At 41.2% G+C, this 17,322-nt stretch overlaps 1 protein-coding gene across 3 annotated transcripts; it reads left to right on the top strand.

Moving 5' to 3' along the window:
- Positions 1 to 393: 393 nt before the first annotated feature.
- LOC124144723 (protein O-mannosyl-transferase TMTC4-like) lies at positions 394 to 17,084 on the top strand. 3 transcript variants are annotated; one of them, XM_046514267.2, is made up of 17 exons: positions 394 to 705; positions 3,978 to 4,327; positions 4,416 to 4,635; positions 4,980 to 5,067; positions 5,319 to 5,431; positions 7,907 to 7,996; positions 8,905 to 9,060; positions 9,368 to 9,570; positions 10,328 to 10,508; positions 10,898 to 10,954; positions 11,608 to 11,679; positions 11,883 to 11,962; positions 12,616 to 12,726; positions 13,412 to 13,553; positions 15,699 to 15,813; positions 16,017 to 16,199; positions 16,847 to 17,084. In XM_046514267.2, exons 2-17 carry the CDS (start codon positions 3,996 to 3,998, stop codon positions 17,020 to 17,022), a joined length of 2,319 nt encoding a protein of 772 aa, XP_046370223.2. In that variant the 5' UTR covers positions 394 to 705; positions 3,978 to 3,995; the 3' UTR covers positions 17,023 to 17,084. The 3 variants fall into 3 exon arrangements, with proteins under 3 accessions (XP_046370223.2, XP_048246984.1, XP_048246985.1); XM_048391027.1 differs by lacking the exon at positions 10,898 to 10,954; XM_048391028.1 differs by lacking the exon at positions 16,847 to 17,084 and having other exon boundaries at positions 15,699 to 15,834; positions 16,017 to 16,155.
- The last annotated feature ends 238 nt before the right edge of the window (positions 17,085 to 17,322 follow it).

Here is a 17,322-nt window from a genome sequence, read left to right as displayed (position 1 = left end):
ATGACATGCATCGGCCAAGTCAGCGAGCCTGACCACCCGATCCCGTTAGTCGCCTTTTACGACAAGCATAGTCACCTTTTACGGCAAGCATGGGATGCCACCACGTAACTGATCTGTGTACAGCATGCTGCGTTTCCAACTCACACCGGTACCTCTGTGTCTGGCAATGCTGGCTGACACAAAAAGACCACGTTGTCATAAGAGTCCTCAAATTACCTTCCCGATAGCATGCTTGCTACTCGCATGACACACCTATCCTCCAACAAGTCATATGTCTACACACGGATGTAGGTGTAAATTCACGTACTAAAATATAGCCATTCACATAGCGGTTTGTGTCGCAGGAGTCCTATTGAGTCCAATATAGATTGTTGTGTGAACATATGTGCCGTATCGACTGCACAAATCCACGTTTCTTGTGTCATGGGTTTGAACGATACACGCGAGAATGCACTAAATGCACAACTTATGTTTGCAATTTGTGTTACTGTTCTCGAACGCATTCCACGTAATTGGTATTAATATACGAACATCAATCCGTTAAAAGGCGTGTCGTCCTTATAGGAGGGAAGTTGAAGTGACGCAGGTTGTGAAGTTTTGTGCTGACAAACCAAGGGATTCAAGCCCACCACGTGTGGCTCCTGGCACGGCTTGCAACGTGATTTGTGGCGTCCCAGACAACCTTGCCACTCGTACCCCGTCAAGGTAAGAAATGATGTCATTCGATAGATCCAACCGACACCCACTCAGTGTTCTAAAGGACACGTTTCACGATTTTAACATGCGTCATTGTCCTAGTTTTGTAAATAACGCTGTGATACAAACTCTGATTGGTTGTATCTCAGAGTCTTTATAGTCATCTGGAAGTTTTACAGAGTTATGACAAAAAGAATTATGAATATTAATAACTATAGTGTACATAACAGTTCAAGGCTATGTCTCGCGCCTCTGTGGGGTAAATGACAAGGTGGGATATCATGACATTTAACCTTCCTTATACACGAATGCCGTATTCTGATTGGCTAAGACCCATGTTATTATTTTCAATGTACATGTAAGGTACAACTCTTATGTTCCCAGCTCGTATTGACGACCTGACGGCATTACATTTAAAACATGCCAACCGTAATTTTGTATCTAGAATTAATTAGGTAAGACCTCATTTTCCGGATATTTACGACATTTTCCGAATGAAGTAGATCTAGGGGAAATAAATTTGTTTTTTGTCACCTGTTGCTTCGATGAATGGGAAAAATGAACTAAGTCGATAAATGCCTAACTGTGGTATTCTACCGATTCGGACCAACTATAATTAGGTGTGCGGTAGATATGTTATTTGCCTAGCGATACCTCGAGGGGACATTGGTTGATGTTCCCTCTATGTTAGTATATAACCCATCTCCCCTCGAGACGCGTGGACAACTTATAATGTATGTGACCCACCAGGGGAAAAGAGACCTTATGGGTACAAGGATACAATTGTGCTTTGAAGTCATAAAGACGTTTGACGTGAACTTACTTCAGTGAAGATTGCTATGTATGCGTACTGTACAAAAACAATTCTCTCGTTAGTTCGTAATGTAATAAAATCATTATGTCAAAATCTTTCTGCATACATGTCTACTTTTCAATGTCATCAGACATTATGGCTAAAAACTGCAATTATTACTTGAACAGTTATAAGTCGGAAAATGAGTCCAAATGGTTGATGTCATGTATCATTGTAATAAATATGACTTGGAGCGTGTGAATTGTGTTTCAGTGTTCCGATATTGTAGTTTTAGAATATAATTAAAAGTAAAAAATGTGATTTTGCAACCATAAGGTCCCTTATCTCATGGTTTTTTTACAGTTATCACTATTTGAAATGTTTCAGGGTTCACTGTACTAAGAAAAGAAAACAACTAACTGAAGCGTCTGGAAAATCTTAGTTTGTCAGATTTATATAACACTTTATATAATCCCATCACTGTCAGTATGCTATCTGTTTCTATATTTATATTGAGGTTTATTAGCTAATAGAGCTATCTGTTTCTATATTTATATTGAGGTGTATTAGCTAATAGAGCGCATCCAAAATATATTGTAACTATGGGTCATGTGGCCTTCTTTACTGAATAAAATTCTGTCTGTCTGTCTTATCTCATGGTTGGTCACACATGTATCTCTAACAATGCTTCCAGAGTAAAATAATCCGAAAAGAAATCATCAAGGAACTGATGTATCTGTTGTCTAAACACGACCTTAAAATCCTGACAGCTGAAAGAGATAAATCACTCTGTCTGCTGACATTAACGCTTCCATATGAGACTTCTATCCATACCTACATATATAGAGCTAAGGCATATGAAGACTTCGTCATGGTACTTTGTAGAACACCTTACTAAGTATTTTGTATTGAGACTCGGTTGTTAAAAAAATTCGTTGTATGCAAACAAAATGTCTTGCTCGTACCATACATAGCCAAATGTTAAACATCCTTGAGAGGCTCCCCGGCCGCATTTTACTAAAAGACGTTAAAAGATGGTACTTGTTGTTAAGGGGCTAAAACAAGGACTGGTCGGAGTCAGTATACTGTGACTGAGTGGGGTATTCATGTTAAACTGCGGCACACACACACACACACACACACACACACACACACACACACACACACACACACACACACACACACACACACACACACACGTGCATGTATGTTGCTATATAAGTGTCTGAGTGGGGTATTCATGTTAAACTGCGGCATGGTATCTCAGTGAGCTAGCACTAAAAATCGGCATCAGTCCGGACTAGAACAAGCAGCCACACATACATACACACACACACACATACACACACGCTATATAAGTGCAATAACCTTGGACGCGACGTTAAACCCAATTACACCTCACCTCACCTCCCTGAGAGGACAGATCACAACTAGCGAATATTGGAGGATCGACCTCAAGCTTGCAGCCTGTTGGTAAAGGAGCATTCTATCAATACAACATGTGACACGCCGACAGTTAGTATGTGCCACAGGACGCACAGGCACATACATTGAACATACGGAATCACGGCGAGGGACACCAGAAATAGGCTTCGCACATTGCACCATGTCGGGAATCGAACCCGGGTCTTCGGCGTGGCAAGCGAACGCTTTAACTACTAGGCTACCCGACCGCCCCCTGACCACAGTGAAGCCATATGACGTTTTAAACTGCTTTGCAACGTGTATACTTTGACTACCTGGCAGATGTATGCTAGACACTAAATGAAGACAGTGACATGCAAACATTTTTACATTGTCATGCATCATTTCACATGATGTAATTGCCTAACACATCTATCTATGTACTCACTAATTCATATTGAACAGCTTGTAGCGAATATTTTGTTCATGTTACCATACAAAGAACAAACGATTCGTATTAAATCCCTCGGTGATTTTATTCTATATTATTCATATACGTGTACATACGGTCGATTGCTGCCTATTCAAGGCCACCGCTACAGCTTTTTATGCAACCGCAATATATGGCGGTCCCCCACTTAAAGATGACACAGTGCAGTTTTCTGTAGATAAGGTTTTCCAATTATCTGACTGCCAGAAGGTAAGTGATTTTTACAGAAATATAAAAAGACAATGTCAAAGAATAATCAGTCTCGATTATATACCGAAGCAGATTCATTGGTCGTAGAAAGCAAAAATAGAAATGGAAATTATATGAATGGTTATCTGAAAATAAGTTATGACAACGGATGTTGCCAAGTCTGTGTATTGATGTGTGTTGTAGTTCTTCACATTACATGTGTAACATACTCAGTCTTGAATTCTGATGAGTCTGTTACAGCTGTTCTGTGTATTGCAAATTTACCGGCACTGAAGAAAGCCTACAATGCTCCAAAATTTGACTGCTGATTTCTTTTATGGTTAATATTTTGTGGTATTGTCATATGGTGATTATATGGGATTGCATATGTAATCTTTTCTACAGAATTCCATACTCGTGGTGATGATGGCAAGCAGTGGCAGATGGTCAAGTAAATCCTCCAAGACCGATGGCCATGTAAGCAGCGACCAGCAACCAGAGTGGGATGATGCGCTGCCTGTACCCAAACTCAGCTTCTCTGTGGCATCTGTCCTCGTCTTCTGTCTGGCGGTACTGTGTTTCGCGAACAGCCACGATGCAGGTTTTGTGTATGACGACACATGGGCCATCATCAACAACCGAGATGTATTACCCGAGACCCCACTCACAGCCATATTTGCTCATGATTTCTGGGGACAGGTGTTGGATGGAAAGAGTCACATGTCCTACAGACCACTTACTGTGATGACCTACAGGTGAGATACTAGAACGCATTACAACAAGTCCATAAAACGTCACATTGCAGTTCCCAGCATCACTTCCACGGGGAACTTTCCATTGCAGATGGAACTACGCATGGTCAGGATCTCTGCACCCTGAAGGCTTCCACGTTGTCAACATCGTCCTGCACGGCTTGGTGTCGGTCATCTTCCTGGCAGTATTCTCTGTCCTCATGTCTGGTTACCAGGTGGACCAGGAATCTGCTAGACCGGTGTTTGCCTCGCCCCGAGCTGCTCTCCTGTGTGCTGTGTTGTTTGCAGTTCATCCCATTCACACTGAAAGTGTGAGTACAAACTGTCCATTGACCTCAAGTTATTTAATGGGACGAATTTAACATGTGCATGATATAAACAATCTTCACATTTTTAATACACATAGGAATTATACATGCCCTCTTTTGTTTCATCTGAAATGACCATCTTCTTCAACAGATATTGAGATCCTGCTTTTTCTATACTTTTTTGTTGTTGTAAAGGACAATGTGGCTGAACAAATTCCAGTATTCTCACTGCAACGATGCTCACACACGTACAACAATTCAAGATCTGGAGAAACTCGAATCTCAAGTTAGCTTTATAAATCAAACATTAAACTACACAAGATGTCCTTGGCATCGTTCTGTTCCAGGTTGCTGGGGTCGTGGGTCGGGCCGACCTGCTCTGTGCCTTGACCTTCCTTCTGTCATTCCTTCTGTACGCGAGGGCCTGCCTCGACTGTAAGTTTGTTTGCCTACATTATTGATGCGTCTTGTGTGTATGCAATATTTACAACTTATATGGCGTTTCGTTGATATTATGAGGTCCTTAGACGCATTGGACGCAACTGCAACAGCTTGTCTGCAGTCTTAAAGGAAAAATTAATTTTGTAATAACTTGTATGTACTCATGTAGATAATATTTTTGAAATTCGCTGTCACCCTGTACTTGTTTCTAACACTTTTGTATGCAGTGACATCTGTTCTTTCAGCTTCATACCTGGTCAGTTACCGTCCCGAGTCCTTCTCCCTGGTGACTGTACTGGCCAGTATGTGTCTGTGTGTCGTGTCCACCTTCTGTAAGGAGCAGGGCATCACTGTCATAGTAAGTGTATTCAGTGTTTCATCCATGGTCATTTACCGTCCCGAGTCCTCCTCCCTGGTGTCTGTACTGGCCAGTATGTGTCTGTGTGTGGTGTCCACCTTCTGTAAGGAGCAGGGCATCACTGTCATAGTAAGTAGATTCAGTGTTTCATCCCTGGTTAGCTACCGTCCCGAGTCCTTCTCCCTGGTGTCTGTACTGGCCAGTATGTGTCTGTGTGTGGTGTCCACCTTCTGTAAGGAGCAGTGCATCACTGTCATAGTAAGTAGATTCAGTGTTTCATCCCTGGTCAGTTACCGTCCCGAGTCCTTCTCCCTGGTGTCTCCACTGGCCAGTATGTGTCTGTGTGTCGTGTCCACCTTCTGTAAGGAACAGGGCATCACTGTTATAGTACGTATATCGTCGGAATTGCAGGTCTATAAGGTAGGGAACTCTGGTACTTTTATTCAGAGATTGTACCCTTACCTAGATTCTCTTGGTCAGCCAACACTTTTACAACTGGGTCAACAAACTGTCCCAGAGAAATTAAAGGTAACCTTATGTTGCACAAACTCATCTCTATGAAGTATAATAGCTGTATAAATCGGTTACAGAGATCACGTTGTGGATTCAACAACTAAGACAGTATGCCAATTTTAGAGAGGTATTTGCAATATGATTTTTTCTCCATGGTAAAGTCTGCCTTACTAAAACACTATATCAAATACATAAAAAAGGTCAACGCCAGAGATTAACCAGTCTTGATTACCGACGTAACAGATTCGATTGGGAGTAAAAGGCAAACTAGCGGTGAAAATTATGTGAATGGATTATTGAAAACCAGTGATGACACCAGGTGTTTGCGAAACACCTCATCCTGTTTCCCATCCCAGTACATGTATGAGTGAGCTGAAATAGACGACATAGGCAAAATATCTGCCATCGCAGCTACATCCACAGTCATTCTTCAATCAATCAATCTCCCTATTCTCAATCCTGAAAGGCCACAGGTCCATAGTACATGTATTACAATGTATAAGCAGAAAGGCTGTGCACACACATTACTTTCTAATTGACATGACATATATATAACAAAAAGTGATATTCATCCTCCACTGAATTTGCATTACATTGCGTACACAATCTCTATTTTCTTGGTGCATTATTGTGCCTACCTGGTTCAACCATTAATCTCTGTGGACTACATCTAAATTGTGATAGTGAGGTTCTAAACTTTCTCTTGCAATGTCTCAAGTTTACATGCGTGTTGTATTTGCAGCGTATTTGTAGCGTGTTTGACACCGTTGTTGTGTGTAGCTGTTAGTTACATGCTCTTGCAATGTCTCAAGTTTACATGCGTATTGTATTTGCAGGGTATTTGTAGTGTGTTTGACACCGTTGTTGTGTGTAGCTGTTAGTTACATGCTCTTGCAATGCCTCAAGTTTACATGCGTATTGTATTTGCAGGGTATTTGTATTGTGTTTGACACCGTTGTTGTGTGTAGAGGTTAGTTACATGCTCTAGCAATGCCTCAAGTTTACATGCGTATTGTATTTGCAGGCTATTTGTAGTGTGTTTGACACCGTTGTTGTGTGTAGAGGTTAGTTACATGCTCTTGCAATGCCTCAAGTTTACATGCGTATTGTATTTGCAGGGTATTTGTAGCGTGTTTGACACCGTTGTTGTGTGTAGCTGTTAGTTACATGCTCTTGCAATGCCTCAAGTTTACATATGTATTGTATTTGCAGGGTATTTGTATTGTGTTTGACACCGTTGTTGTGTGTAGAGGTTAGTTACATGCTCTAGCAATGCCTCAAGTTTACATGCGTATTGTATTTGCAGGCTATTTGTAGTGTGTTTGACACCGTTGTTGTGTGTAGAGGTTAGTTACATGCTCTTGCAATGCCTCAAGTTTACATGCGTATTGTATTTGCAGGGTATTTGTAGTGTGTTTGACACCGTTGTTGTGTGTAGCTGTTAGTTACATGCTCTTGCAATGCCTCAAGTTTACATGTGTGTTGTATTTGCAGGGTATTTGTAGTGTGTTTGACACCGTTGTTGTGTGTAGCTGTTAGTTACATGCTCTAGCAATGCCTCAAGTTTACATGTGTGTTGTATTTGCAGGGTATTTGTAGTGTGTTTGACACAGTTGTTGTGTGTAGCTGTTAGTTACATGCTCTAGCAATGCCTCAAGTTTATATGTGTTGTATTTGCAGGGTATTTGTAGCGTGTTTGACACCGTTGTTGTGTGTAGCTGTTAGTTACATGCTCTTGCAATGCCTCAAGTTTACATGTGTGTTGTATTTGCAGGGTATTTGTAGTGTGTTTGACACCGTTGTTGTGTGTAGCTGTTAGTTACATGCTCTAGCAATGCCTCAAGTTTACATGTGTGTTGTATTTGCAGCGAATTTGTAGCGTGTTTGACACCGTTGTTGTGTGTAGCTGTTAGTTACATGCTCTTGCAATGCCTCAAGTTTACATGTGTGTTGTATTTGCAGGGTATTTGTAGCGTGTTTGACATCGTCGTTGTGTGTAGAGTCGACCCTTTCCAGCTGATGTCATTCAAAAACCATCACATCAAGAGCAAGGTGAATGTGAACGAAATAATAACCTTTAATAACAGAATTATATGAACTGCTCGTCCTCAATTATATTGCTTAAACATATTGCTTGAACTGGTTCTCTCTCTATACAATAACTGCAAACTGGCCCATATCCTGTTTGTCATATGATGGTCATGTCGAGGAGGTGAATATAGGCTGTCTGTCTGTCTGAAATGATAAACAGCCGGAAAAAGAAAGAATACATTTGAGGTTCAGTTTCAAAAACAGAACTATGAAACCTGTATCAATACATCACCATCGAACAACATTTTCTTGTTTGTTTCAAGTTAAGCCACAAGCAAACATTGGTATATATTTTAGTTTAGTTGGTTCTTGTTTTCTCATTTAAAGAAATTACTCACCTCAACCCGAAACAAAGGGTTGATGGAGAGTCATATTACAAACACAATAAACGAATAAAATGAAAGCTAATAACACAACATTCTTTCCTTTCCTCCAACAATAAGGTGACACATAGTGATATGACTGAGTATATGTCCAAGTAACATTGCCCTTAACATATGGAATCTGAGTGAGTGAGTGAGTGATTTGGGTTTAACGCCGCTTTTAACAGTATTACAGTTATATCACGGCGTGTCAGCTTAATGTGAGAGGAAAGCCCGAAGTGATGCAGGTCTCAGACGTTTACAACTTCGGTGAAACCCGAGAGCACAGGTATGGCGCTGACAAACCTAGAAACATAATCGGGGCGAACCGGGATTCGAACCCACAATCATAGGTTTCTAGCGTGCGACACAACTTTGCACAGCGAATTGCGGCGCCTTAGACGACTGGGCCACCCGTGCCCCCAAATGGAATCTAAACATGCAATGGGTGATGCATGGATAATCGGTTTAGGCTGCTTGTTTTTATATCTGCTGTTTTGGTTACAGCAAAAATGGGTTTTGGGTCTCATCAAACGTCATCTCGTCCTGTTACTGACTGGCGTGGTACTTCTCATCAGTAGGCTCTGGATAATGAGATCATCAACACCTAACTTCTCTGAGGATGATAATCCACATGCCATGGTAGAGGGCACACTGATGAAGGTGAGATGCTGTATAGGTTTTCTGATAACATTTGAATGTCACACAGTACGATACCCTAAGAAACATATTCCCTCTGACACGTTATCATGGATGTGAATACACATATAGACCGTCAACGCCAGAGAATAACCAGTCTCGATTATCCGACGAAGCAGATGCCATTGGGCGTAAAAGGCAAAATAGCTGTGAAATTTTGTAACTTGATATTGAACTTGTACGTTAACATCATGAACTCATCTTGATATTATCAATATTAGTACGTTTGTTAGGATTCAAATAATAATAGGACTTCCAAATTTTTTTTCAGATGTTGAACTACAACTACATTTATGCAATGAACACTTGGTTGCTATTAAACCCATGGTGGCTGTGTTGTGATTGGTCGATGGGCTGTATACCTGTCATCACCTCATTGGCTGATCCCAGAATACTGGCAGTCATAGCTCTCTGGACTGGGTTTGGTGCCTTGTTCTATGGTTGCTACAAGGGTGAACTCACTAGAAATCGCAGGTATATTGTTTAATATGCATGTGTCCAATATACATGCATTTGAAATATTAAGTAAAGTAACTGCATGTGAAGTAAGTGCATATGTTTGGGACGAGAGCTACTTGTGGGACGCTCACGTTTTTGCGAACACCTGGCGTCATTACTATTTGATAGTGATCATAACCACATGCTCATGTCGCTTACATTTACAAGTGTCCTGGTGGTAAATACCACATTGTTAACAGAAAAAATACGTAATTATCTTGCATGTATATATTTATATAGCTTGTTATTAATCAACGTTTTCTGTATGGCTGGGTCGTTTTGAGTTTAGTTCAGGAAATTCATTTTCGGCAGAAATTAAAATTGAAAAAAACACACGAAAACACGAAGTCTAATATATCAACAGAGATTTCAATGTATGTCACAATAACGTAGTACTGTTAATAGATATCTAAACTTTATAATTTGCTTAGTTAGGTTACAATGATGTTTGGTTCACGTTTGACAGACCCATTATTACATAGGTGAGGTTATGTCACTTCCATGTGTGTGTGTGTGTGTGTGTGTGTGTGTGTGTGCGTGTGTGCGTGTGTATGCGTGTGTGTGCGTGCGCGCGTGTGTGTGTGCGTGTGTGCGTGTGTGCGTGTGTGCGTGTGTGCGTGTGTGCGTGTGTGCGTGTGTGCGTGTGTGTATGTGAAATTGAAACACGTATGCATATGTATTCGAGCATTAGCAAAAAGAAAGTGTTGTACTTTTACCGTGTTATACCTTGCAGGATCCTGATAACGTCCCTGGCAGTGTTGGGTATTCCCTTTCTGCCAGCCAGCAACCTGTTTTTCCGTGTGGGCTTCGTGATCGCAGAGAGGATCCTGTACCTGTCCTGTGCTGGCTTCTGTATGTTGGTGGTGCTCGGGGCAAGGCAGATCTGCATTCATGTTCATCTCACAGCAAAACAGGTAACTTTGTAAACGTGTAAACGTCCGCATGTAACTAAGTGGGAGGTGGGAGCAAACATGAAATTCTTCCCCAGGACGGAGGTAACACACATTCTGTTTTCAGCATAGTTGTTTTACTTTGACCTCCAATAGTTATATAGAAGTCAATGAAAGAATTTAGGATGGTCTGGCTTTTTTTGTTGAGTGAGTGAGTTTGGTTTTACGCCGCTTTTAGCAATATTCCAGCAATATCACGGCGGGGGACACCAGAAATGGGCTTCACACATTGTACCCATGTCGGATTCGAACCCGGGTCTTCGGCGTGACGAGCGAACGCTTTAACCACTGGGCTTTTTTGTTGAAATTCTGTTCTGTCAATGATGATTTCAACATTGTGTTCTGTTCTGTAGTTTGTGTCCGGTGTGTTCATGTTCCTTGTTTTGGTATTTGTCCTTCGCTCGAATGAGGTAAGTTACATTCACTATCATTACATATATGCAGTGATTATTTATTGTAATACTGGGACCGCCTCCGTGGTCTAGTTGATAGAACGTCTCCCCGGAGAGTAAAAAAAGTAAACGGATGGTCCTTGTTATATCATTGCCTGTCTCTCGGCAATAAGGGGATAAAACAAGGACTGGTTGGTTCGGAGTAATGTGCCTGAGTTGTGTATTCTTGTAAAGTTGCGGCATGATATCTCAGTCGGCTTGCACTGTAACATCGACATAAGCCGGACTAGCACAAGCAGCCACACCGTGCCGCACACTCGCGCCAACGCACATCGGCCTGCCTCCCACACTAAGCTAACACGAAGCTAAGCTGTGATGAACTGGAACCATTGTCCACAGCAACGTGACCTCAAATAAACTTCCCTTGTAATCACTCAAAATAGTACGAAGGTTAATACACAGGCCACAACAGCCATAACACAAATGGTTGCCCACACTTGGGCCAAACGTTCACTCAAAACATATTGCTTATACCTTGGCAGTGGGGATTAAGCATAAAGGGTAAGGATTAAGAAGTTGGTGCATTATTTACGGAATTGTCCATTACTAATTGAGACGTTACAAAAGTACAAGCCAGATGAGTCTTAAAGTCTTGTGAATCTTCTCTTCAGAGAAGCAGGGAATACCGAGATGAAATGGCATTATTCACATCTGGAGTCAAAGTGTGTCCGCTGAATGCTAAGGTATGTAGCAGTCCGCGTGACCACCATGCGGTGACCCCAATCCTTATATGGTTCCGTAAATGCCAATCACATCTTGTTGCAGTGAAACGTTCTGTCACGTTTTTGTAATGGTATAATGGAGATACACTGCTGCTTCAAATGTTATACTCTGTAGTTGATGGGGCTCTACCACTCAGTAACCCGACGATGTCACATGTTCGCAGATCCACTTCAACATTGCTAGACTACACAAGGAGAACAACAATACTGACGTTGCTGTTGATGAATTCAGGGTGGCTTTGAAGTACGTATACAGAGTAGTGTCGCCATGTTTCCACGTGCAACAGTTTCCGATATCCATGGATCCAAAATGAAAAGGATATCACGTATAAATGGTTGATTCAACGAGATTTTTAATGTCGATGCTCTGCTCCATCAGTTTCACAAATTATATCCTATGTAATTCCCTATGTGTACCTTATGTTCCTGCATTTTTTAATTGAACAATTGACTTGCCTTTGCATGTATTTGTGACTCGTGCCACTGGTGAGGACGGACATGTTAATTATTCATCAACACAAGGTTACGATACAGAGGAGATCGTACGGAAAGCGGAAGGTCCAGGGTTCGATCCATGGCCGCGTCATACCAAAAAACGTTAATAGATGGTACTTGTTGTTACCCTGTTTGGCGCTCGGCATTAAGGGGCTAAAACGAGGACTGGTCGGCTCGGAGTTAGTATACTGTGTCTGAGTAGGGTATTCATGTTAAACCGCGGCATGGTTTCTCAGTGGACAAGTACTACAAATTGGCATCAGTCCGGACTAGTACAAGCAGTCGCACACACACGTGCATGCACGACGTAATCATGTTGGACGCGACGTTAAACCCCATTTCACCTCACCTCACCTATGCTAATATATTTTAACTTCTTGATCTATTTTAATACTTCCTCAGACTGAACGCTCAATATGTCTGTGCAATGGTCAGCAACTTGGCCTCGATCCTGAAAGACAAAGACATACTGGCTGAGGCGGAGGGGCTGCTTGAGAAAGCTGTGAGTGTCAGGTACTGTACGATGTTCGCCCTACTACACGCTGTCAGTCAGCAGTTCTGCCTACTGTACTAGACCTTGATGAAGTTCATTGGCTACATTGCTTGACTGTGCCTCAGATCACCCCGCAATGAATGGGTACCCGGTAGAATGAGATGATAATGTGACTGTTAACATCCATCGCCTCAAAGGCAGCTTGGGTTGTTTACTTCCAAGGGAACGAAGAATGAAAATCGAGTGCGCACTGATCCGTCGTGTGAAGGAATGTCTACTGCACGTGCGTTTCAATATCGATTGTATTATTGCTCTGACTTGGTTGATACATGTCATTGTATCCCAGTTGCGTGGATCGATGCTCATGTTGTCAATCACTGGATTGTCTGTCCAGACTCGATTACTTACAGACCGCCGTCATATAGCTGGAATATTGCTGAGTGTGGCGTTAAACAGCAAACAAACAAATCTTATAATCAAAGCTGTAAACTATATGGATCAAGGATTCTTCCCACGGTAGACCAGTGGTTTAAGGCGTTACCTGTGAGTTTGAATCTTGGATTCACCTGAAAATAAACCTTGGTCTATCAGCATAAGTCCCTTGTTGGCAGGTTTCACAAACGGAGCTGCATCCCTTTTGGTTTTGGTCCCTATATTGACACGTTACAGTTACGTAAACTCAATCTGCATGCACTATATTCCCAGCCCAGACCACGTGGAGACATGGATGAACCTGGGAGTTATACAGGCAGAGTTGGACAAGACCGAGTCGGCCGACGCCAGCTTCCGCAATGCTCTCTTGCACTGTAAGGTGCACACGGACTGCATGTATAGCCTTGGCAATCTGGTAGGTATACGAGTCTTCATGTCAGAGGATGATCATATTAAATTAATACATTTACAGGATGGTGATTATTTTTCAAGGCGCTGAGCATTGCGGCCATCGAATCATTTATATTGCCCATTCCAGGATGCCTTCTCGGGATATATTGCCTTTTAAGAGATTCTATTTAACATGTTTTTTTCCATTCAAGAGAAAAGTCTTCAGACATGTTTCTTGATTCCTATCAGTTCTATATATTAAATTACCTCAACACAGCCCGCATGTAAAGGTTCAGTTGTTATCTCCGCGAACAGCATATGACATGTCGACTTGTTAACAGAGGATGACCATACAGAGGAACACCATTCACGGAATAGTACTGTGCCTGACGGCCATCATAACATCCACATTGCCTATTCAGGACCATTGTCATTATTTCTTTAGCGACTCTTCGTCATATGTTAACCATGATGTACGCTTGAGAGAAAACACGAAGTCGCAAGTGAATGTTGTTCTACATTCCACACACTTAAAATAAGATGCAAAGGCTCTCAAACAAAAGGTTCTTCGAAATTTAAAACGTCAATGACTTACGGGTGTTCATATCTGTTTATGTTATGTTTCATCTGTTACTATATCTATTAAAGTTAAGTTACATGTGTTTACATTTTGTGCTGATTATAAACCAATGGATCGGGAAAGCAATTGTAAGGAATTACATATTAATCAGATTTAATATAGAGCAGGAAGTAACGTTTTCACAAAGTGACAAATCTACAAAAAAGCGTCTTGATTGCACTACGCTCTTCATATTGCATTTACTCGTCATTACATTGAGTGCATCGCAGTCAATAATTACATTTCCATCATCTATTTTGTTGCATTATCGAGGTAGCTTGAGATGTCTCGTTAATAAGGAATTCAATATGTTAGTTGAGCTGAACATCCAACAGATGTTGCAAGACAGACTTCTGACTCGGGATCAGTTTCTCTGTCTGCATGACTACTATGGGAACCTAGCTAGGCTCGATAATGAAAACAAAACTGTTAGTTGGAGTCCAGGGTTATGAAGGTGTCATTCATGTAATAGGTGTTTTGAATTGGTTTCAAAGTCGTAAACATTAAAACATTATGTTTAATCGCTTGTGTATGTGAGGTCAAAATGATAGAGAAATGGAATTTAATGTTTATTCAAATGCATTCGACTTGTAGTCGAATACTGATAGTAACTGACGCCCATTGTGGGGCGGTATTCAAACCGCCATGGGCTCTGTGAACAGTCTTGTCTTGAGTTCCATATCGTATGGCACAGCTTAACGTCATGGTCCAGTGTGTGTGTTTTTTTTGTGTCGTGTGGATACAGTTATATCCTGTTATATACTTAAGCTACACTTCATACCAGAGTTTTGGTCAAGATGTACCTCGAAATTTACCTGAGCAATGCTCTGTTAAACCTATACACGTACTGTACTAGTAATTGTTTATCAAAGATTGTGACCATAACTTACTGGGATAAATTGTAAAGGGATCGGTATTGCCGCACCCTCTTTTTCTCATAACTGTACATGTATTCTGAATAAGTTGGTTGGTTTGGTTGGTTTGTTGTTTAACGCCGCACTCAGCAATATTCCAGCTATATGAAGGCGGTCTGTAAATAATCGAGTCTGGACCAGACAATCCAGTGATTGATATCATGAGCATCGATCCACGCAATTGGGATCGATGACATGCTTCAACCAAGTCAGCGAGCATGACCGCCCGATCCGGTCAGTCGCCTCTTACGACATGCATGTTCACCTTTTACGGCAAGCATGGGTTGCTGAAGACCTATTCTACCCCGGAATCTTCACGGGTCTCTGAATAAGTGATGCAGTCACATTACATTATTGGGATAAAAAGACACAAACCAACATTTGAGGTAAAACGAATAGTTCATGCATCCGCAATCATGTCCATACCATGCTACCTCTTTCCTCTGTTTATTTGTTTAAATGTGAAGGTAGTTGCAAGTTGAGTGGCTCTGTTGTATGAAGTGTATAGCATAGGACATTGGATATAACTGTTCTTAACGTGATCCAAACATCCTTTGGACAAGAGCATGTTTCATAGAGGTGTGAAAGTCCACCACCATATTGCCATAGCAGTCACAGTAATGTTTGTTTCCTCCAGTACTGGCACCTGGGACGCCACACACAAGCCATCGACGCCTTTCACAATGTAACACAGGGTGCACCAACACACACTGCTGCCTGGGTGAAGTTCCTCCAGCTTCTCGATGTTCTAGGTCAGAGGCTTTTATAATCAGGTGCATTGTACTCGTTGACATTTCTTATTTCTAGTAACTCCATATATTCCTTCTGTTTATCTATGGACATTTAAGACTATTGGTTTCATAAACGCTTACCATGCAGAGACATGTCTGCTAATTTTTCCTTACACACTGCGCTCATCGCATCTATATGACCCAATTACCTCTCTTGCATCCAGAGAAATACGACCACGCTATTGAGGTTGGAGAGAAGGCTTTGGCGGTATTGAAATATGAACCAGAGTTGACGTTTCGCCTGGCTAATATTTACCTAAAGAAAGAGAAGTACAAGGAAAGTGAGAAGCTCCTACTTGTGGCCATCAAGCGAGACCCTCAGAATCCGTATCTACATCTAAATCTAGGTATGTCTACTGTACCAGTGAGTCAACATTTTTTACTTTTGATATACAATGAAACCCTGTTACTTCTTACTCTATGTAAATCTTATTTTAGGTATGTATTGCACTGTACTAGGTAAATCAATGCAAAATGTACTGATGTACAGTGAAACCCTGCTAACTCTGAACCTCAATTACATAAATCACCCATACCCTTCAGAGTATTTGTTTGTTAGTTGTTTAACGCCGCACTCAGCACTATTTCAGGTATATCACGACGGTCTGTAAATAATCGAGCTTAGACAAGAAAATTCAGAGCTTGACATCACAAACATCACTTCCATTTTTTTCATGTTCTCGTGGGAATATTCTCGGTACCCACGCCTTTATTGGTTGCTTCTACGGTGAATTATTGCAAAGAAATGTCTAGTAATGTAATTTCCATTCTTGAGTGTGCATAATATAACTAAGACAGGAGAAACAATGATCCATACATTAGTTATTTCACATTTCACATTTTATAAAATCCTCAATCTTTCGAAATATGTTTAAGGCTTCGATCAAAGGGTCACCCATACGCATAGTGAAGTTGAAGCAGTCCTGTTCAGAGCTTTGATACAAGCTGTGTGTTTGGTATATATTCAAATATATCGTTGCCCTTCTGTTTTCAGGTGTACTATACTATCGGACAGGGAACAATGAGAAATCGGAGAAGGCCTACTTGATTGCACTGAAATTAGCGCCAAATGACCCGCTCATCCTGAAAAATCTCCAGGCACTTCACAGAAAGATGGGAAAAATCCCACCTGTCAGTCAACTTGTTATGGAAGATGGGAAAATAATATAAACAATGTTTATCTTGTATTGCAGTCGACGTTTTGTATGGTCTTTGTTCCCTTATAATAAAATCAGTGAATGTTATATGTGTGCTCGTGTGTTGATGTGCTAGATTGTGCCAGCAAATCAATCGAAGTACGTTTTCATTCTCTTTGGATTTACAATGATGGAGTTACCTAAAGTAGAGGGAGGAGAGACATGTGTAGATTCGCTTATCCTGAAAAATCTCCAGGCACTTCACAGAAAGATGGGAAAAAAAACAAAACTATCCTACCTCGCAGTGAATTTGTTATGTTTGATTTTGAGTAGC

Source organism: Haliotis rufescens, unplaced genomic scaffold (assembly GCF_023055435.1).
Source record: "Haliotis rufescens isolate VD_foot unplaced genomic scaffold, xgHalRufe1.0.p SCAF_9, whole genome shotgun sequence".
Lineage (NCBI taxonomy): Eukaryota > Metazoa > Mollusca > Gastropoda > Lepetellida > Haliotidae > Haliotis > Haliotis rufescens.
The sequence above is the reverse complement of the archived record's forward strand: the minus strand, read 5'-3'. Positions and strand labels throughout refer to the sequence as shown.

Excerpts from the sequence above, each read along its gene's own strand:
- LOC124144723 (XM_046514267.2), top strand. The coding sequence starts at position 3,996 with ATGATGGCAAGCAGTGGCAGATGGTCAAGTAAATCCTCCAAGACCGAT. Across the intron at positions 9,061-9,367 it reads TAGAGGGCACACTGATGAAG|ATGTTGAACTACAACTACAT; the intron begins GTGAGATGCTGT and ends ATTTTTTTTCAG. Across the intron at positions 12,727-13,411 it reads GAGAAAGCTGTGAGTGTCAG|CCCAGACCACGTGGAGACAT; the intron begins GTACTGTACGAT and ends CTATATTCCCAG.